Source organism: Micromesistius poutassou, assembly GCF_964030765.1.
Source record: "Micromesistius poutassou genome assembly, chromosome: 2".
Taxonomy (NCBI): domain Eukaryota; kingdom Metazoa; phylum Chordata; class Actinopteri; order Gadiformes; family Gadidae; genus Micromesistius; species Micromesistius poutassou.
Window position 1 is genome coordinate 23,716,506 of NC_140272.1, and position 20,520 is coordinate 23,737,025.

A 20,520-nucleotide genomic window follows, 5' to 3' on the forward strand; every position below is an offset into this window, starting at 1 on the left:
GTTATGATTTTAGTAATCATTTATTTATGAATCTCAGGTTTAGGAAACTAACCCCTTGTAAATGGATTGAGCAACATCGGATCATGTACATCGCTGCACAAAACAAAACAAACGATAACGTCATTTCCGGTTCCAGGCAGGCGCCTTGTCGTAAACCAGACGCTGGCTGACAGCAGCCCGTCAGTGTCTGTGGTCAGTGTGGGGGCTGGTGGGGTCCTGCACATGAGGTGTTGGGGGCAATTATTGCCAAATACTTTTTTTGTATCCTCAACTAGAGAATCTTACCTATGACTTTGAATTGCAAAATAGGATTCATGGCATAAACAGGAATTGTGTTTATCCATTTGCTTTTATTAAGTATTAAAGCCTGCATATGCTGTACCAAAGAAATGCATGGTCCTTAATACAAACTCAACCTGATGGTCAACCTAACTGAACACCACATCTGACAGCACTAAGGTCCATTAAAGTTCCAGTTTTCCCATGCAAATTAAATATCAATCCATATGAGCCACTTCATTATATAACACCTAATGAGGAGTTAACCACATTTTAGTTTATACCATTGTCAACAAATGTGACAACTGAATCTTTTATATTTTTCAAAAACTCCTGGTAGTTTTAACTTGATACATCAGAAACATATCCTGGAAGAAATGTTAAAGCGTTGTCACATGATCCAGTATTCTCCAGTATGTCAGCCAGTTGAGGATTTACCATGACCAAATTATCAATTTAATAAATATAGTAGGCCAGCCGAAAATATCCCAGTGCAAATGAGTCACAATTGTTTAACACAATACGGAAGATTATGTACATGAATTACTACAACCCACCGATCAATAGCTCTAGGACTCATTTGATGTTTGTTTATGAATTGCATTATTAGTACAACTTACAGACTCACTGTTGCAGCAGAAAAATATATCAAAACAAACACGATTTTTGATAGATAAGATGGAATACTACACATCAGAAATCATTAGTTGGACTTTTGAGTGGACTTCAGTCTCGATTAAGGCACAGTTGTTAATTGATGCCCAGGATGACCCAGAGGCCCCGCTTTAGGGTGTCTAAACCTCGCTGAGCTGCATCCCCAAAGCCATCGCTTCTTTGCAGGCGGTAGCAACGATTGGCACATAAAACCTATACGCACACTGTGTATCTAACAGTATAAATATAATATTTATAATATAAAACTGTATAAAATGCCCCCCAGCTACCTTGCTAGTTGCATGTGATGCAATGACAATGTTGTTGAAGTCATTGCTTAGAAACAGGAAATGAAGCAACATTGTCATTGCAATACATGCAACCAGCTACGTCCCTAGTGGCACGTGATGCCATGACAATGTTGTGTCAGTGCTTAGGAACAGGAAATGAAAATCCCCAAATGTCCACCAGAACCTCTTTGCTTCTTCTTTGCATCCGTCATTTAATTTGCCAAACAAACTGGTTCTGGTGGACTTTTTAATTCTCTGATTCTAAGCACTGACCTTAGCCACCTTCTCAGTGCATCACATGCAATGAAAATGCATGGGAAATTAAATGAAACTCAACAGAAGTCCTACTGAATGTTCTTTGGCTGATTAAATGACCAAACTTGCAAAGAGAGAAAAGCGAAGGGGGGCCTTGCCATGCAGAGCCAATCTGGGGTGGGTGGCCCCCAGAAGCTTGGCTGTTGTGAGGAACACTGCCTGTAAAGTATTCATGTTGACACCTTCTGTGGTGCGTGGCCGTCCAAGTGGAATCAGGTTCATCTACATTTGTTTCATAAGGCCTTTGATCCGACGCCCATCCAATTGTACACATCCTCAACACGTACAGATAACATCTTTGATCAGGGTTCGTTCAGTGTAGCAAGGTGAGGAGCCCTAGTGGGATAATAAGACTCAGGGGCCAAGCACCTAGAAAAGAGATCGCTCTATTCTCTTCTTTTTCTTTGACGCCACAGCCTTCCCCTCTGTATCCACTGTAGCATTGGCACTGGAAATGTGTGCGGAAGTCTGCCAACTCAGTCCGGCCCTCCTTGCCCGTCACGGTCCAGCGGCCGTCCTGCAGCGTGATGCTGTGGCTCAGGGGGTCCAGGTGTAGGTATGTGTCCGTGTCGGGTCTCCTGCGCAGACAGCGGCCGTGGGAATGACACAGCGCGCCGCTGCACCGCTCGGCCGAGCTGGAGACGTTGAGCAGGTATCGGCCCAGTGGCCCGCGGAGATACTCAGAGAGGCGGGAACACTTGTCCTACGAGGGGGTGAGAGACTGGCGTTAGAGGTTTGGTGTTGCGCACATGGTGCGACGGTACTGGTGCGGTATGGCGCGCAGGTCACTCACTTTACTGCTCGCATAGCTGGCGTCCCCCCACAGGATGACGCCGGCCACCCCCAGAGCCACGCTCTCTCCGATGGTGGACACCAAGTCCATCTGCGGGGGAGGAGTCACGCAAAGCACAAGTTGAACCTTTTGATCGAGGTCACATCTCACAGCTTCTCAGAGCCTGCTCTACACATCCAGACTTTTGAAAACACACGACGCATTCTCCGTTCTGTGTGAAGGTCCACTTACCTCGGAGAGCAGCGTCAGCTCGTTGGTGTATGTGGGCCGGGTGTAAACAAACACAGGCCGCGCCACTCCGTCCCCCGTGGACGCCAGGCGCATCCCCTCTCTCACCCGGTGACGCACGAAGCGCCGGCCGGACGCGGTGGAGCGCAGCACGGAGGCGATGTATATCGAGGGGAACAGCGCCGTGCTCTCTGTCCACAGCCAGCTCAGCTGCTCGTTCCGCGCCACCTCCAGGTCGGGGCAGCGGCCGGTGTACCCGTCGGGGTCACTGGTGTAGTCATGGTTGTAGCAATCGGGGAACAGGTAGAAGCCCCATAACTGGTGTGGCCTCAGGTTCTTGGCGAGTTTCAGAGTCTCCAGCATGAACTTCCGAGCGGACAGTTCGAACTCCTGCTGGGCGACTTTCCCGACCCGTTCCGGGAGCCAGTCGGGGTTCTTTTGGGCCACCATAAGGCGAGACTTTTCTCTATACACGTCCTTGCTGTTCCAGTTTCGAATCCACAGTGGGCGCCACTCCTCCCAGTCGATGACAGCCAGGCCTTTGGACGCCGGCTCCCGTATATACTTCTCCAGGCCCGCGGGAATCCGCTCATAGTGCTGGGACAGGCTGACGACCTGCGGCAGGCCGCCGTTGACCGCGGTGCCGTCAGGCTCATAATAAGGGTACAGGCCAAGTCGGTCCTTGTAAAAGATGGTGAGGTTCTGTCCAACAAAGCCCTCAGTGGGGTATGCCACAATCTGAAACTGCTCCAGAGGAAAGTGTATACCATGACGGGGGAAGCAGTCCTTTGTTGGGGCGTTCCAGGCCAGGAGAACCGGCTTTTGGGAAAACAATGGCAATCTTGTCTGTTTTAGCTCTTCTGCACAAAGGCCAGTCCAGGGCATGAATAGGGCCACGAACAGCCATGCCACTTGGACACTCGGTGCCCAATGGTTGTTCAATACATTCGCCATGACTAACCTCTGACGTGTTTCCAGTCTCTGAAATAAAAAAAACAACAACGATTAAAAATGCCAGTAAAAAAACATTTGATTCCTAGCTCTATTTGGTTATTAACATCTTTCTAGTAATGGTAAACGAGATTCTGTTTCTTGTAAACGTAGATACTATACATGGGCCTATACAGGTTACTATAAATACATGTCAAATGACAAAATCGAAAAGCACGTGTGTAACCTTTCAGTACCTTTCTTTGGAGCGCTTGGACGTTGTCATGATTCTGCTGATGGACACCATTCGGTCGGCTTGGGCATCTCTCTGGTCACATGAAGTATCCTGTTAACAACCTTTAAAGCGAGCAGATGGGACTGCCTCTGACCTGGGACTCTGAGGTTGTCAGCTAAGACACTTCGGTCTGCTAGTGTCACTTTCAGATGACTTGTAGATAACATCAATGTCCAAACGCCCTGCCATGGGCAGACAATTCCTCATTCTTAATTCAATGCATGCCTGTATTACTACGAGCGAACACGTTATCGATGTCCGGGAGCAGCGTTGCCAGATTGGACCAGATTCCGCCCGATCTGGCAACCCTGGCGTCTGCGCGCTGCAGCTAGGGTTGCCAGATTGGGCGGGAAATCTGGCCCAATCTGGCAACACTGGTCCGGAGTACGCTCCGCGAGAGGCTGGTGGCAGCGACTCGCCCACCGAGGAAAACAGGGGGGGACATTGATTTCTGCGAAGGGTGCTGTTAAACAATTACAACTCATATATTGTTGTTTTCATGATCCATACGACTTACTATCGAACCATAAAACGTAAACACATTTCGTTTTCAGTATCATCTTCATCATACTACACGAATTCAACTGTCCATTATTCATACATAATAATATGTCTGTGCCCGATCCCCCTAAACATCTCAGCATATGGTCTGTTCTTTTTCCGCGGTCTTCTATTTTAGGTTTGGTCATCAGATTTATTATTATTATTATTTATTTGATTGAGGCTATGGAACTTTGAGCCTATCGATCGATTTCAAATATACCAAAAATGCAAATATAGCCTATAGCCAGCCAGCATAATAATATTTAAAACACATCAAGAAACTTACGGAAAAATCTGAAGTCTTCTCCTCCTGCTATGAGTTCAATTCTAGTTTCAGTCCATTAGGGAGCAGCCGTTTTATAGACCTCATGTGAACCTATGACCTCCTACACACACGCACACACGCACGCACATACATACACACATAGGACTACATTCATGCTAGTAATGAGTTTTGTTTATGAATATAAACATGAATTATGAATTCAATGTTAGCTATTTTTGGATAGGAGTGATGCACGCTTCGTCCTACAACTAAAGAAAACCCAAGCACCCAGCAGTTTATATAACCTGCTATACCTGAGCTATATCTATAGCTGCTCTGTTCTTTTTCAAATGTCACATCCTGAATATACAAGCGCACAAATGTAGATATGTAGTTTTACCAAGGATTATGTTCTAAAATAAAATAAAACGGAGGGTAAATTACATATTTGCATAATTCTTAATCCAACATTAAATATTGATTGTATCTACTCTGCTCAAAACGTTTCCCTTTACCGATGACCACGTCTACGTTACTTGGGCTGGATGTCTCATGGGCCAGTCCATTATGACCATGACTGTAAAGCCGGCCTGTGTATCAGGGTCCATTATGACCATGACTGTAAAGCCGGCCTGTGTATCAGGGTCCATTATGACCATGACTGTAAAGCCGGCCTGTGTATCAGGGTCCATTATGACCATGACTGTAAAGCCGGCCTGTGTATCAGGGTCCATTATGACCATGACTGTAAAGCCGGCCTGTGTATCAGGGTCCGGTCCATTATGATCATCATTGAATGTAAAGTTGAACTGACCTAGTGTGGTTGGAACTTCCCCAGAACGATGAAAATACTTTTAAGCTGCAGAAATAAAAAGGATTTCATAACAGCAATAACTTTAAGTGGATTTTGATGAAAAATTATCCTTTAAGTACACTGAATAAACCCCTTCAATGCTTATTCATTCATTTCTTATTAACCTCTCCCTGCTAGAACCAACCTCAATTTCCTGTGCAGCTCGTTCCTCTTGCTGCAGTCTTTACCGGTAAAGCCAGGCCATGCCCTGACCCTCTGGTTCTCTATAGTCAGAGACCCTGACCCTCTGGTTCTCTATAGTCAGAGACCCTGACCCTCTGGTTCTCTATAGTCAGAGACCCTGACCCTCTGGTTCTCTATAGTCAGAGACCCTGACCCTCTGGTTCTCTATAGTCAGAGACCCTGACCCTCTGGTTCTCTATAGTCAGAGACCCTGACCCTTTGTACCTGGAGCAGAGCCTGGATCTTTAGACACGCTGTTCCCAGTAAGTGACTGAAGGTAGACTCTAAGGGACACCTGCCAAAAAATCCCTTCAGTCCTCTGTTTATTTTTTACTCACTAAGCCCTTAACCTTTTGTGATTAAATTGGTTTGACTCCAGATTTAAATCCATGTTTTCATCAAAATTGGATTGGAGGATAACATGTAGTCTTATGTTGGCATAAAATATGTACAAATAATGGTATGGGAATTTGTTTTCATTCTGAAAGTAATGCAAAATCCATATTACAGAAAGGGAGCCAAAAGAATATTGATAATTATATAATGTCAGTATCAGAGTTAAAGTTATGTAAACATTGCTGGAAAACAAAATAAGCATGAAAAATAAAACAAACCAATGACACATTTTCAATTGTAATATAAATAAAAAATTTATTTGACCAGTTATAAATAAAAAGTGAACTGAGTGAGCCCCAGCAGAACACAAATGATCTGTTGTTAGACTCTACTGTACAGGAGGGCTGCACACGGCCTCTGAACTCATACATGACAACATCGCATTAAACCACTTCTTACACATTGGCAGAGAATCGTCCACCTCATTGGGATATTTAGTGTTGATGACGGTTGCATGAATCTTGCATGAATGAAGGTTTCATGCAAGGTTGATATTTAAGCAAGTTATATCGGCACACATACAACGTACATTTAAGCCTCCCTGCTCTGAAAACCTAAGTAATGTCCTTGATTAAACTGGATGACATTTTTATTATATATATATATATATATATATATATATATATATATATATATATATATGCTAGAAGCACTTGACACAATGGTGATTTAACAAATAGCTTGATTCATCTCAAATCATGTGTATCGTTCGTCTTCAGGCCATGATAGAAATCATACTAACCAAAGCAGGAAATTAAATAACCTTTTGCATTATTCTCCAAGTGCATTTCTTCAACAAATTGTAAAGCAAGATAAGACCCTGCTGAAATAAAGAATTTCCTACAATAATCAAAGATCCATAGGCACACTAAACTTAAAATTTAAACGAGGTTGTCCCATAGATGGTAACCCCCTTCTACTGTTTTGTCATCTTTAATACATAATACATTTTTATTGGTGGCCTCTTCTGTGTCAAACACAGATCACAGGACAAACCATGAACACGGTTTGCATGCAGAGGCTTAACATGTGACTAACCAGTCCAGGCAAAGGGCATTAGATATTTCAAGAGGTCATGTTCCAGTGAAGTGCTCCCCACACAGGGTCACGGCAGGACGGAGTTGGCCAGTAGGAAAAGGCTCAGGCATCATCAAACTTCACAGAGGACGATGGGAAAATCGACATGGATAGAAGGATGCTCCAGCTTTATCATTCCCTGTAGGGAAAAGAGAGGCATTACTTGGTTTGACATGATACATCTTGGGAAAATCTACGTCTGGTCCAGTGAGAAACAATCGCGTTTTTCTTCCATACTACACACCTGAGGTATTAGATTTTTTTGAATCCTTTTCAGCTTGGCCTTTTTACGACCATTCTTTGTCACAATTGTCTCTTCGTAAAACTCATGGGCCAAGTCGCCATCCTCATCCAAGTACAAAGAGCTGCAATACATAAAGTCATAAATTAATTATGAGACAGTCTGCAATACTTTTCACAGCTATTTATATGACGATGCGATACATGACCTGGTGTGCCAGCCTGTATTTACCTCCGTCTTGTAAACACAAATGGCGTTGCACTTGGGAAACGCAGTCTGGTCACCGATTGCTCATTTCCGTCTTTGGTTGCGTCTTCAACGGTACCTGAGCCAGAGAAAGGCCAGTATCCTCTGGATTTGGAGCCAGTCCCGCCCATCTTCAACTGTGGCACATTATTTTCTTGGTCACAGCCCTCCTTGTAGCGTTACAGCTTCACTCTGCACAATAGAACAAGGTTCATGCGTTTTAAATATCAGTGTTCATGTTAAATAAAGAAGAAAGGTTAACATTCAGTCTAAACATAAATTGCTTCAGTATAAAAAATGTGTCAAAGCCATGTTCAATTTTACTTTTATGTGTACAGTTCAACACCAATACACTTACAATAAAGAATGAAAGACATCGAAACCAGACAGAAAACCAACCATCATTAATATGATAAGTCACAGCTGGTACGTGGTTGAAAGTCACGTTAATGTGTATTGAAAAGTCATAACATTTTGAGATGCTTCGTATGAACATCTTCATACGTTTAAAGAGCAGGCATCAAACATGCAATAGTAAAGCAAACTAAAACGATCAACACAGTGGAGGAGTGGACCTGCTCCCCTGGTCCACTGTCTGCAACCTACTAGTCAACATGAAGCAGATATCACAGACCAGTCGGTCCACCTCATCGGCCTGGACTGTGACCAGTGGTTAAACACATTAACCCACTGACACATTAACCCACTGACACATTAAACCACTACCACATGAAACCACTACCACATGAAACCACTACCACATTAAACCACTGCCACATTAAACCACTGACACATTAAACCACTGCCATGATCATCACTGTACAGGTCATCCCTCTCTCTGCTAGCTAGCCTAGCTCCCGACGCTACACCCGGTCGGTCCCTCTGCGGGAGGAAACACGCTGTCACCTTGTGGAGCTCCAATATATCCGTGTTGTATCACCTGCACAAGTGCTAGTTTCTAGTGTCGTATTTTGAATAGGTAGTTAAATAGCTGTTTGGATCATTTCCATCTGAGCTAAACACAAGCTACCACTGTAAGACAACCGGATGCAATCCTTCTTTGGTTCTTGTTCCAGGGGACGGAAGCGCCTTCATTTGTCATTCCGCCACCAAGCGGCCAGGGTGGGAATCAGTGGAAGGACGAGACATCAAAATGATTGCTAAATACATATATTCCTTTTTAATATAAGGCTCTAGGAGACAACAGCGATTATGCCACCAATCTACTCGAGAGGTTTTTATTCAAAATGTTACAAGATATTCTCAAGGTGTTCATTCCTCAAATAAAACTATTATGATATATAACATTAATACAAGAATGACAATACATAGTATGTGCAATGTATACAGTTGCAAATGTGTGAAATGAATCAACATGAGCCATCTTGTATACTTTTAACAAAATATAACAAGTCTCAAATGTGTGGAAACCTTTTAAATAATATATTTTTCAATTTAAACAGCATCTCAAGCAATTCTCTCAAAAAATGAATCAAATAACATTCCTCTAAAGTCTAGACCTCATCCCTCTAAATGTGCTGTAGACTGGCTTTAAAGGCTATCATTTAATATAACATAACCATTAGTCAGTGGACTGCCCGTGCTCATGAGCCAATTCAGCATTTGGAACACTCCTAACTAAGTTCTGACCAATCAGTGCAGAGGCCTTGATTGGTTTGGGGAATCCATCTTGCCTGTCAATCACAAGTGAGTCAATGCAGCGCTCCTCAATGGCAGTGAGGCGTACAGAGGGCGGGGCTAAGAGGAGGGCGGGGCTGAGAGGAGGGCGGAGCTAAGAGGAAGGAAGGAGGGGCTAAGAGGAGGGCGGGGCTAAGAGGAGGGCGGGGCTGGGAGGAGGGCGGGGCTAAGAGGAGGGAGGGAGGGGCTGAGAGGAGGGCGGGGCTAAGAGGAGGGAGGGAGGGGCTGAGAGGAGGGCGGGGCTAAGAGGAGGGAGGGGCTGAGAGGAGGGCGGGGCTAAGAGGAGGGAGGGAGGGGCTGAGAGGAGGGCGGGGCTAAGAGGAGGGAGGGAGGGGCTGAGAGGAGGGAGGGAGGGGCTGAGAGGAGGGCGGGGCTAAGAGGAGGGAGGGGCTAAGAGGAGGGCGGGGCTGAGAGGAGGGCGGGGCTAAGAGGAGGGAGGGCGGGGCTGAGAGGAGGGCGGGGCTAAGAGGAGGGAGGGAGGGGCTGAGAGGAGGGAGGGAGGGGCTGAGAGGAGGGCGGGGCTAAGAGGAGGGAGGGGCTAAGAGGAGGGCGGGGCTGAGAGGAGGGCGGGGCTAAGAGGAGGGAGGGCGGGGCTGAGAGGAGGGCGGGGCTAAGAGGAGGGAGGGAGGGGCTGAGAGGAGGGCGGGGCTGAGAGGAGGGAGGGAGGGGCTGAGAGGAGGGAGGGGCTGAGAGGAGGGAGGGCGGGGCTGAGAGGAGGGCGGGGCTAAGAGGAGGGAGGGGCTGAGAGGAGGGCGGGGCTAAGAGGAGGGAGGGGCTGAGAGGAGGGAGGGAGGGGCTAAGAGGAGGGCGGGGCTGAGAGGAGGGTTCTTATCTGGGGTTGTTAGTTTCTTGCTCTTTTCTGCAAACTCGCTCTTTTTACTTTACTATAACTCTCAGATCTTTACTACAGCACATTTAATCCCTGCACAGGTCAGAACACCCTTTAACACTTAATACAACCTCAGTACACCACAGAACACCCTTTAACACTTAATACAACCTCAGTACTCCACAGAACACCCTTTAACACTTAATACAACCTCAGTACTCCACAGAACACCCTTTAACACTGTGTCTTAATACAACCTCAGTACTCCACAGAACACCCTTTAACACTTAATACAACCTCAGTACACCACAGAACACCCTTTAACACTGTGTCTTAATACAACCTCAGTACACCACAGAACACCCTTTAACACTGTGTCTTAATACAACCTCAGTACTCCACAGAACACCCTTTAACACTGTGTCTTAATACAACCTCAGTACTCCACAGAACACCCTTTAACACTGTGTCTTAATACAACCTCAGTACTCCACAGAACACCCTTTAACACTGTGTCTTAATACAACCTGTTTCACAGTGAGCAGCCCTGTACCCTACAGTCTGTTGATACAACCTGTTTCACAGTGAGCAGCCCTGTACCCTACAGTCTGTTGATACAACCTGTTTCACAGTGAGCAGCCCTGTACCCTACAGTCTGTTGATACAACCTGTTTCACAGTGAGCAGCCCTGTACCCTACAGTCTGTTGATACAACCTGTTTCACAGTGAGCAGCCCTGTACCCTACAGTCTGTTGATACAACCTGTTTCACAGTGAGCAGCCCTGTACCCTACAGTCTGTTGATACAACCTGTTTCACAGTGAGCAGCCCTGTACCCTACAGTCTGTTGATACAACCTGTTTCACAGTGAGCAGCCCTGTACCCTACAGTCTGTTGATACAACCTGTTTCACAGTGAGCAGCCCTGTACCCTACAGTCTGTTGACTCCTGACTCCCAGGCCCTCCATGCGGCTCAGAGCCCGGGTGCGACTCCCTGAAGTGAAGGCGGAAGTGTTGGGTACACATTCCCAGTGCGGTTGCAGTTCTCACAACGTCGTTCATAAAGCTCTCATCCTGTCATTAAGCTGCTGCGTCAACACCATGTGAGCGCACTGCCTTGCTCACTGACTTGGCCACGAGTCTACAGTAACTGGCCACCCTCTTGGCTACGACGCCAGGAAGGCAAATCACAGACACAGATTAAATCTTCTGGAAGTAATCGAAGGAATTAATTTAATGGAACATCATTTATTGATGCTTAACGCACACCTTGATAACCCTGAACACTATGAGGTAAAATACAGATTTCTGTTATCACTTTCAATTAATATTCTTTAGAAAAAGGTGTTTTGACGTCTTAATTCTATGATTGCATTGTGCTACAGAAGAGGCTGAATACCCGGTGACCCGTCGGACCGCCTCAACACAGTATGCTGACCGCCGACATGGCCTGCTTGATCTCCTCTCTGGCGAGGGCGTAGCGCTTCACTATCTGACGGATGTGCACCTCTTCCTCGCGCTGAAGCATCCGCAGGAAGTTGCACAGCTCCGGAAAGCTGAACGCGTCCCACTACGAGAAACACAGAAGGGTTTCAGACGACACACGGTAGCAGGCGGCGGGGATGCTCTCCGGGCCCGCGTGGGCGGACGTAACAAACGTACATTGATGTCGCCCGTGTCATCCTCCTTCAGAACCAGGCTCAGGGCCCTCTCCCCGGGGCCAGCACACAGGCGGAGGTGCAGGGGGCGCGCGTCGTCAGACACCTTACGGAGGTACACTGGGAAGCATAGGCAGAGCTAGCATGTCTAAGTTCATCCAATTCACCAAATCGTCAGCCTCATAGCACAATGGCCTAAGTCATGTTTGAAGGTTCATTTTGTATTTAGCCTCAAAATTGCCTCAGTCAAACTTATGACTAAGGCAGACAGTGATTATGGAATATAAAAAGCACTCTGATTGGCTGAGGATACAGCCAATGAGGCGCAGTGAATCGGCAGCATTAGGAGAGCACAGTTAGGTTACATGTCACAATTTGGCCTAAATATGAACGAGGCAATTATGCAATGAAGCTAACGAAATGTCACGTGTAATAACACATGACGCATGATGTCACCTTGGTTCTGACGCTCGGTTCGCTCAAACAGGGCAAACTTGGCGGGGTTGTCCACCACGGTGAACTTGTTGAGCAGGGCCTGGATGACCTCGCGGGCGCGGGTCTGGGAGCTGATGTGCAGGTGCTTGGCGCTGTCCCTGGGGAGGTAGAAGGACGTCCTCCGTGCCGACGCCACCCGGGCTTGACCTTCTTGAGTCTGAGACAGTTTGCGTGGCAACGGCAGAGAAATGGGACGAGCCAGCTGGAACTGCACCCTTATGAACCCTGTGTATGAGCCGTCCTTGTTCTGCAGAGACCATCAGGAACAGTGAAGAGAACCACATCTGGGCTCCAAGGAAACCTTACTCCATGTACATGAACGTGCAGACAGAATAAAGAACGGCTTCACTTACGTTCACCATGTAGTGATTATTGTTGATCTGGGCATTGTATTCCTTTATCTTCTGCTGGATTTCACCAATGGTCAATTCTTGCTTTCTCCATTCAATCTGTTCATCCTGAAATAGAGGAGACGAAAGGGATACAAATCATTTCAATGTAAAATAAGCTGTGCAATTGTGTTGCTGCCTCCTCTTAAATGATTGGTATATTAGTGTCCTCACAAAATAAAACAATGTATTTGTTGACACATGCAAAACTGAGTGGAAGACTTGTCCCCATCTGCCTTTTGGTGTGTGTGTGTATGTGTGTGTGTGTGTGTGTGTGTGTGTGTGTGTGTGTGTGTGTGTGTGTGTAGAGTTTAGAGGTTGATCAAATAGTCCTTGCCTTCACGGTCCCCTCAGCCAAATGGTTCTCTATGGTATCTACAGTCAGGTCTTACCACGTTTGTGTCTGTCTCTATGGTATCTACAGTCAGGTCTTACCACGTTTGTGTCTGTCTCTATGGTATCTACAGTCAGGTCTTACCACGTTTGTGTCTGTCTCTATGGTATCTACAGTCAGGTCTTACCACGTTTGTGTCTGTCTCTATGGTATCTACAGACAGATCTGCCTGCTCTGTTGCCAAATGGCCTCCTGCACTGCAGTCCAGCTGAATGAATGGCCGGCAGCGGTCGTGACAGATGTATCTGCATTCTGACGGGGGAGAGGACTCACAGTTAGACAAGAGACTAGTGAGTTAGTAGTTGATTAATCTTGAATGTTAGACTTAGTTAATGGTTCAAATATACTATGTGTACTATATATATATATATATTGTGTTTTAGAGCCTCTGGATGTGTTTCACATCAGAGGGCATTATCATTATCATTATCACTATTCCTCGTCCACCCATACATGTGAGAGTGAGGCTTCATGGAGCTTATCCTCTGAGATAATCATTCTTTTGATTGGGAAAAGTAACATGGATAAAGTATTGAACGAAAAAGTACTCAAATGGTATGCTTACAAATAAAGTTCCCTCAGAAAAATGTACTTTGGTAAAAGTCCTCTATAAAAAATTCTATCCGTCAATGTAATAAAGGATTTGATAAAGCAATATATTCAATGACATCACGGTCAACTCATAACGAGAAAATGCTCAACATTGTTGACAATACAGTTTTGGAAAGCCTAAGCATTTCCTCTTGTTAAAATAAAATTGAAAGAATAATCCAATGAGAAATGATTGTAGAGTTTAGACGTCATATCTTCAAGTCACACTGAATTGTATCCAAACAAACGTACACAATTAAACAAGTCAAACGTGTTTGTGAAGCCCTCACAGTAAGTCTCAAATTACTTCACAGGCTCACCTTATATGACCTTAACCCCCGCTATTTCCTTGTCACAAAAGTATATTATGCAAATATAAATGTATGCAAATTAGCAGAGACATACACACACACACACACACACACACACACACACACACACACACACACAAAGTAAATCAGTGGCATAATCCCACCTATAATGTGGCAGCCATTGTGTCTGAGTGTATTGTGTTGAGTTTTTAAAAAGCCTACACTACACACAGAGATGGTGCATTGTGTTGAGTTTTTAGAACCCCAGAGAGATGGTGCATTGTGTTGAGTTTTTAGAACCACAGAGAGATGGTGCATTGTGTTGAGTTTTTAGAACCCCAGAGGCGGCTGGCGCGGCGACTCACTTGCGCAGCAGAGGCTCTGCTTGTAGAGGCCCCAGACGAACTCTCCACACAGGTCGCACCACGTCACATGGGTGTAGCTGCAGGGCAGGAAGTCGTGGCCCCTCCCGGCGTCCCTCGGCTGGACGAGGGGCCCCCCGGCGCTGACCGCGCCGCTCCGCAGGCGCGCCGCGTTGGAGCGCAGCGGCGGGCCGGCGGCCGGCGGGGCGGCCAGCTCGATGGGCTGATCGGCGCTGAGCTCCTGCAGCTCGATACACTCACAGTTAGACATGCTTCAGCCGGGCACCGGACCGGGGCATCCCGCGCTGCCAAGGGGACTCATGGGCCCACAGGCATCCCCTGAGAGGGCTGGAGACGAGGAGCCGGTGGAACGGTGCTTTATTGACTCCAGACAGGATGGAGGATGAGGAAGCAGACAGGAAATAAGCAACGGGGTTTTACTCATTTAGTCCGTTGCTGTTGAACGTCCTGCTGCTGAAAGCGGTTCTGAATGTCCCTAAAAAGATGACACGTTCTTTATTATCAGCTTGTCACTGAAATAGGACAATATACGCTTCTATGTACAAGAAAAGGCAATACAACATGATGAGTGAATATTGACGGCTACTGTGATTTATGTCAAGATTAGTCACGATACATGTGATAATATTCATGTTGCTCTGTAAAGGGGGCATGTGGAAAACAGTATTCTGTGCAATATGAATAAGAATCTAATATTTTCAATCATTACATAATTGAAAGGAACACAATTCCACACATTAAACCCAATCAAAGTATATGCATTTTCTCATAGAACAATTATAATTAATAAACGAACTAAAATATACATTTGAAAAGGGGACGTGTTAATTAGTTTTAAATGATTATCGGTGCCACGTGAGTAGGTGCTGCAGGCCTTGGTTCAGTTCTCCTGTGCGACTGTGAGTTGAATCTGAACAATCGCTCTGTCTGCCAAGTGGGTCAGCGCCCGTTCCAATGATGTTCACACAGGGCGAACAAGTGCACATTGTGAATACAATCCTCAATAAGTTATCTGGAAGTGTTACTTCGAGTTACTTTTAGATGTTGGTCGTTGTTTATAACGTAAAAGCACTTTATTCGGTCGTTCACACAACCAATCGTCCCGGGACACTGACGTTTTTTTCCTGTACGGCAGTGGCCGTACGTCACTACAGAAATGTTATTTTATCCGGAAACAAACCAAACACGTAACATGTAAGACTTATATGACCTTACCTCTTGTGATAATTCCTCACCCATTAAATAAAGGACATTGAAGCGGGGAGGCGACCACATCGCCTGTCATCCTTCCATTCTCCTCACACTGCGCATGCCCAGTAACCGTGGGATTAAATCTAATCCGAGTCTTTAACCTTCCTCCTACGAACGGCTCGCCACTCTCCCAAGGGCTCCGTTTGAAGCGTTGTTTAAATATCACATGCAAAAATATATAAATTGTAGAATGAATAAAATAATCCATACAAAAGTTGTTGATTCTCGTTTCCAGTTCCCGCAGTTTTAGGTCGGCAGACATGAGCAGGTGTTTACCATGGACTTGTTTACTAAAACGTGTGACTCTTAAAATCTTGTGATCTGTACATTTTCCACTAACGGCCATTTGGTGGCCCACTTGTGGAGAATCCCCCAGGCGCACATATATGTGTCCTAAATTCTCCCTCACTGCAAGGATATCTCTGAAGCTCTAATCGCAATATTGTACATATTATCTAATAATAATTATTATTATAATGGCCATTTTCATTTATCCTCATACATGATATTCACTATGGATTATTGCAGTTATATTATTTTATATTAACTATATTAATTAATATTTGCATGTAACTTAGATATTCTTTATGTTACATACGTTATTCCTTTAAAAAAATAATAATAACACCGTTATAAAAAAGGAAGACATTCTTTTAGTAAAGAATACCAGCACAAAGAAAGGAAAGAGAAAAATATATATTATTCTCTCTTCCAATAAAATAATAATGGTTAAAGCGGTAAGGGTTAGATACATTTCTCGATTGTAAATATGTCAAGAAATACATAATACATTGGGATGGGATACATTATGATGGAAGTATTGTCCTTTAGTCCTATAATACATATAATCAATATAGAACCTAATGAATAGACTCACTGTGGTCACAAGTGGTCTTTAAGTAGACCTGGAGCACAATAAACAGTGACCGGTTAAGCAAGGAATCTGTTGTTGGTATCAGACTAGCTGGTATTGTTATGTAGCGCCCCCCCCCCCCCCCCCCCCCCCAGGCACATCCAGGGAAACTCCATAGGCCCTTCACCCCCACAAGCAATCAACAAGAAGGGAAGAACTCAGGACCCCAGCTGACCTAACACCACAGGAGCCACACCATTGTTCCGCTGGTCCTAAACACAGGCTTTTATTCAACTTTGAACATCATTTTGAATTCTTTATTTTCCCATAAGGCACCAAACAGTTGGCCCATAATGGCTGAGGCTTTTGAGTATTATACACTATTAAGTTAGCTTGGAAATCCAGAGCCACCTCTAGAGAGCTGTAGGGTCTGGCAACCAGTGATGAGAACGGCCCAACTCCAGGGGCGGCACCAAGCAGGCATTTGAAAATATCACCGCACGCAATTGGATAACACTACGACCAATCAGAAGAATACAAGGGGTGACGTATCCAGACCAGCGGAGCTAACCAATAGATAAGACTCTTGCCGTATCCAGTCGGTAAAACAGCAACGCTTTTGGCCCGCCTATATCAGATCCACCGATGTGATTGGTTAACGTTCTGGGCCAGGGGAATCGGGGAGTGAGTATATTGCTCGTTCCCAGATTGACTAGCTGAGCAAATTCAAATTGTGCTCTCACAAGAACTCTGGATTTTTTTCACACCTCCGCATTTTTGCTTCATTTGCATATCAGGAGATTCGACCCTGAGGGTGATTCACACTTGATGCTTTATATGTGGACATCGATGTCGTTTAGACATCAGTAGAATCAGTAGAATCAAGTAGAATCAAGAATCAATTATTATGGATTATTACACGGCTCTTCTCAATGCTGTGGAATGCGCCGTTCACTTGCAGGGGCAGGGGTGGTGAATTATTTTTCGATAATTGACCGTTGCTAAGCATATAATGATATGATATGATAATGATATATATAATCAAGGAAAGTGGCTCTGATGCACGTCTTTTGTATCACTCTGCAAGTAGTCCAGTAACTCATCAACCCCAGCGTATTTGGTTGCTAAGCGACGTCAATGTCTTTGGTAAAAAGACACACCGTGTGAAGTTATTTTTTCATTTTGGCAAGTAGCCGTGTAATAAGCGGGATAATGTATAGAATGTCGCTGGTCATTATCGAAAACAAGCCCCTGGGCGAAGCAAGTCACCTCCGCTTCGCGTCGGTGTCCGGTTCGCCCTGTCGGGGCTTATTTTCCCGATAATGACCGGCGTTCTAGACATTATATTAGGTCTTTTGTGTTTTTTGCACTCAAGTGGTCGGCTGTCTTAACTCTTGCAATTGATGTTAGCCATAGCCACCAAGTAGCCTGACTTATCCACGGTTTGCGTTTGTACAGTGTTGGGTATAGTGGAGATGACGATAGTGGAGTAATTAGTGGAATAATTGTGGTGGGGAGTGAGTTTTGGTCAGAATGCCTGATGTAGGATGGATGCATGTTGTGAATTGAGAACAGCCAGCTCATGATGTGATACAGCGTTCAGCTGTGCAACAAATCATTTTTTGCTTTTTCAATCTTTTTCGACATTTGTAGTGCTGTGTGTAGCCACATGTTTGCCTTCACAACTTAAACACGTAGTTAATTTCCTTTTCTACCTCTTTGTTTGTGTTGGTAGCTTGGTCATGTCATGTCACTTGGTTTGACCGCAGACAGCACGCAGGCAAAACGGGCAGAACTCATCGTGATCATGTTAAATGTTGCTGCAGCGATGCATATATTCCGTTGCATCCACAACATCCGCATTGATCGATGAAAGATTGGAGCATAAGTTACAGACAAATAGAAGAAACAACGAACAAGAAAGGCGTCGCGAACGACTGCGTTACCGGAGGAAGAGAGCGTCTTTTTTTGGCTTCATTTCACATCTAACAAACACTGTGACAAATGTAGTAGATTTCTGTGTTTAACTGAGAAAACAGGGAGTGGAAGGACGGGACCCTATAATGTTCAGCTAACTGTTGTCAATAATAATTGTTACGAGAGTAGTGCATGTGTGTGCGCGAGCTATATACCTGGCATTTATTCAGTTGATTGCTCTTCTAAATGCGCCAGATTGATGCCAATTATTGTCGCGTTTGCATTGCATTGGCCTCTCATTGTTATAAAACAACGTGCATCAAAACAACTTTAGCCAATGTATCCTCCTATGTCAGTGTTGCTTTACGAATACTATAGCATATCAGTTTATCAAAATTGATAAGTGTGTGCGTGTGTGTTGTCATGTAGGCTATAGACTGATTGTCTTGGCTTGCATCGATGAACTATTGTAATGTTATAGGCCTACTGCATATTGGGGAATGTAGATCGGTATTAAAGTGGAAATGAAGCAGTCAAATAAAACAGATGTCTATAGCACTAGTTAAATATTTAAATTTACCATAAATACAAAAAAAAGTCGGAAATATGACCCGTTATTCAGAATAAAGCACAAACAAGTCGCATTAATTATAATGTTTTTAGCCTGTGCGCCGCCCCCTTTGTGTTCAGAACGCGATGACGTCACTAGAATGGTTGGTAACGTGCTGTGTTGTTTACGTAGCGGCTGTCAGCCTCACAGCTAGGCTACCACGCTGCCTTACAGTTCGTTCATTTCATGATACAAGTAATTGTCGTGCCATTTGGGTGTGCACATGAATATGCGAAAATAGTGCAACCGACGGTGTTTGCAACTGGATTATTTCCGTAAACAATGGATTATTTTGGCGATGGATTAGAAATGATCAAGAGCATGGAGCGAGCTAGTCTGCAAACAAGACCATCTTCAAACAGTGAGTGTACTCATTTCTCTGTTTTGCAACATGTGGACTACACACAGCGAACAAAGCAAACGCAAAAACGAGTATTATGGAGATTGCAATACACTTCTGTAGACGTTTCCAGGGCTGCCAACTTTTGGGTTTTGGCCGGAGTGAGATTCTGTAGAATCTTGTAATGCATACCTTATACCTTATCATACTACCTCATTCTGTTATTACCTCATTCTGTCTTCTCTTTTTGCACTATGTTTATTTGTTGTTTGTTTTTGCACCACCACACCAAAATAATTCCTTGCATGTAAACATACTTGGCAATAAATAAGATTCTGATTCTGATTATAGCAGGTCGGGATTGTTAAGGGGGGGGGGGGGGGGAGGACAATAAAGGACAATAATCGTGACACGTAGCAATAATCTCGAAATGTTGACTTGACGCATACCCACTTGGCAGGACAATCACACATTGACAATTTCTCATATAGTAGTAGAAGCTAAGAATACCTCTCGTTCCTCTGCCTGGCAAGCGCGTTTCTGCGCTCTGTCTCTGCGCATAAGAGCAGCGCCCGGTGTTTCAGTTCAAATGGTGACCGTGTTAACTGGTGACCATCCGCCGAATGCGTCGCTTGTTGTCGTGGCTACGGCAGATGTTGGAAATCGGGACCAGACGCGTAGCTGTGCTTGCGAATGCCTCTTTGATTCGTTTTCAATAAAAATGGTAAAAACATTCCCGTCTCATTCGTATTTGGAGTCTAATTGGAGGAAACGTGTCACGTTTAACCGTTTTAAGCCAAAATGAATGGAAAATTAATGTTTACAAATATATAAACGTTACGGGATTTAAACTCATTACTCCCTCCACTGCTTGAAACCAGCCAAAAACACTCTTATGCGCTCTGTCGCTATCTATTGGGTCGCCTAATGTGGCGTCGTCTCTAAGCAGCGAGCTCCAGAATCATGGTGACGCAAGGCAGTATCACTCTGAGGCACAACGTTTATTCAGCTCAACAAAGCATACGTTTACAAATATATAAACATTACGGGATTCGAACTCATTCCATTCTGGGGAAAAAACATTGCAAGTTGGGAGTCTATTCCATTGTGCCACGGTGTTGTCCTCTTCCTCTGGATCTTCTCTGTAAGCAGCTAGCAGCGACTTCGGAAATCAATGTGATGCAAGGCGGTATCACTTTGAGACAAAGTTTATT

The 20,520-nt window shown here is 44.8% G+C and overlaps 3 protein-coding genes across 4 annotated transcripts; all 3 read right to left on the bottom strand.

Moving 5' to 3' along the window:
• Positions 1 to 41: 41 nt before the first annotated feature.
• On the bottom strand, positions 42 to 4,632 carry LOC311338571 (hyaluronidase-2-like). Of its 2 annotated transcripts, none has more exons than XM_084463865.1 (5): positions 4,614 to 4,632; positions 3,747 to 3,966; positions 2,563 to 3,540; positions 2,332 to 2,421; positions 42 to 2,241 (listed from the first exon to the last, which is right to left on the bottom strand). In XM_084463865.1, exons 3-5 carry the CDS (start codon positions 3,511 to 3,513, stop codon positions 1,852 to 1,854), a joined length of 1,431 nt encoding a protein of 476 aa, XP_084319991.1. In that variant the 5' UTR covers positions 3,514 to 3,540; positions 3,747 to 3,966; positions 4,614 to 4,632; the 3' UTR covers positions 42 to 1,851. The 2 variants fall into 2 exon arrangements, with proteins under 2 accessions (XP_084319991.1, XP_084319990.1); XM_084463864.1 differs by having other exon boundaries at positions 3,747 to 3,817; positions 4,614 to 4,626.
• A 1,627-nt stretch (positions 4,633 to 6,259) lies between these two features.
• Positions 6,260 to 8,644, bottom strand: tusc2b (tumor suppressor 2, mitochondrial calcium regulator b). The gene is made up of 4 exons (XM_084464034.1): positions 8,495 to 8,644; positions 7,574 to 7,780; positions 7,346 to 7,466; positions 6,260 to 7,240 (listed from the first exon to the last, which is right to left on the bottom strand). The coding sequence occupies exons 2-4, from the start codon at positions 7,717 to 7,719 to the stop codon at positions 7,175 to 7,177; spliced, it is 333 nt and encodes a 110-aa protein (XP_084320160.1). The 5' UTR covers positions 7,720 to 7,780; positions 8,495 to 8,644; the 3' UTR covers positions 6,260 to 7,174.
• A 2,890-nt stretch (positions 8,645 to 11,534) lies between these two features.
• Positions 11,535 to 14,585, bottom strand: rassf1 (Ras association domain family member 1; the record flags this gene model as incomplete). Its single annotated transcript, XM_084463513.1, has 6 exons — positions 11,535 to 11,684; positions 11,777 to 11,892; positions 12,229 to 12,514; positions 12,621 to 12,725; positions 13,178 to 13,302; positions 14,318 to 14,585. The coding sequence occupies 6 exons, from the start codon at positions 14,583 to 14,585 to the stop codon at positions 11,535 to 11,537; spliced, it is 1,050 nt and encodes a 349-aa protein (XP_084319639.1).
• Between the last annotated feature and the right edge of the window lie 5,935 nt (positions 14,586 to 20,520).

Excerpts from the sequence above, each read along its gene's own strand:
- LOC311338571 (XM_084463865.1), bottom strand. The coding sequence starts at position 3,513 with ATGGCGAATGTATTGAACAACCATTGGGCACCGAGTGTCCAAGTGGCA. Across the intron at positions 2,422-2,562 it reads AGCTGACGCTGCTCTCCGAG|ATGGACTTGGTGTCCACCAT; the intron begins GTAAGTGGACCT and ends CCTCCCCCGCAG. Across the intron at positions 2,242-2,331 it reads CCAGCTATGCGAGCAGTAAA|GACAAGTGTTCCCGCCTCTC; the intron begins GTGAGTGACCTG and ends ACCCCCTCGTAG.
- tusc2b (XM_084464034.1), bottom strand. The coding sequence starts at position 7,719 with ATGGGCGGGACTGGCTCCAAATCCAGAGGATACTGGCCTTTCTCTGGC. Across the intron at positions 7,467-7,573 it reads TTTGTGTTTACAAGACGGAG|CTCTTTGTACTTGGATGAGG; the intron begins GTAAATACAGGC and ends TATGTATTGCAG. Across the intron at positions 7,241-7,345 it reads AAAAAAATCTAATACCTCAG|GGAATGATAAAGCTGGAGCA; the intron begins GTGTGTAGTATG and ends TTTTCCCTACAG.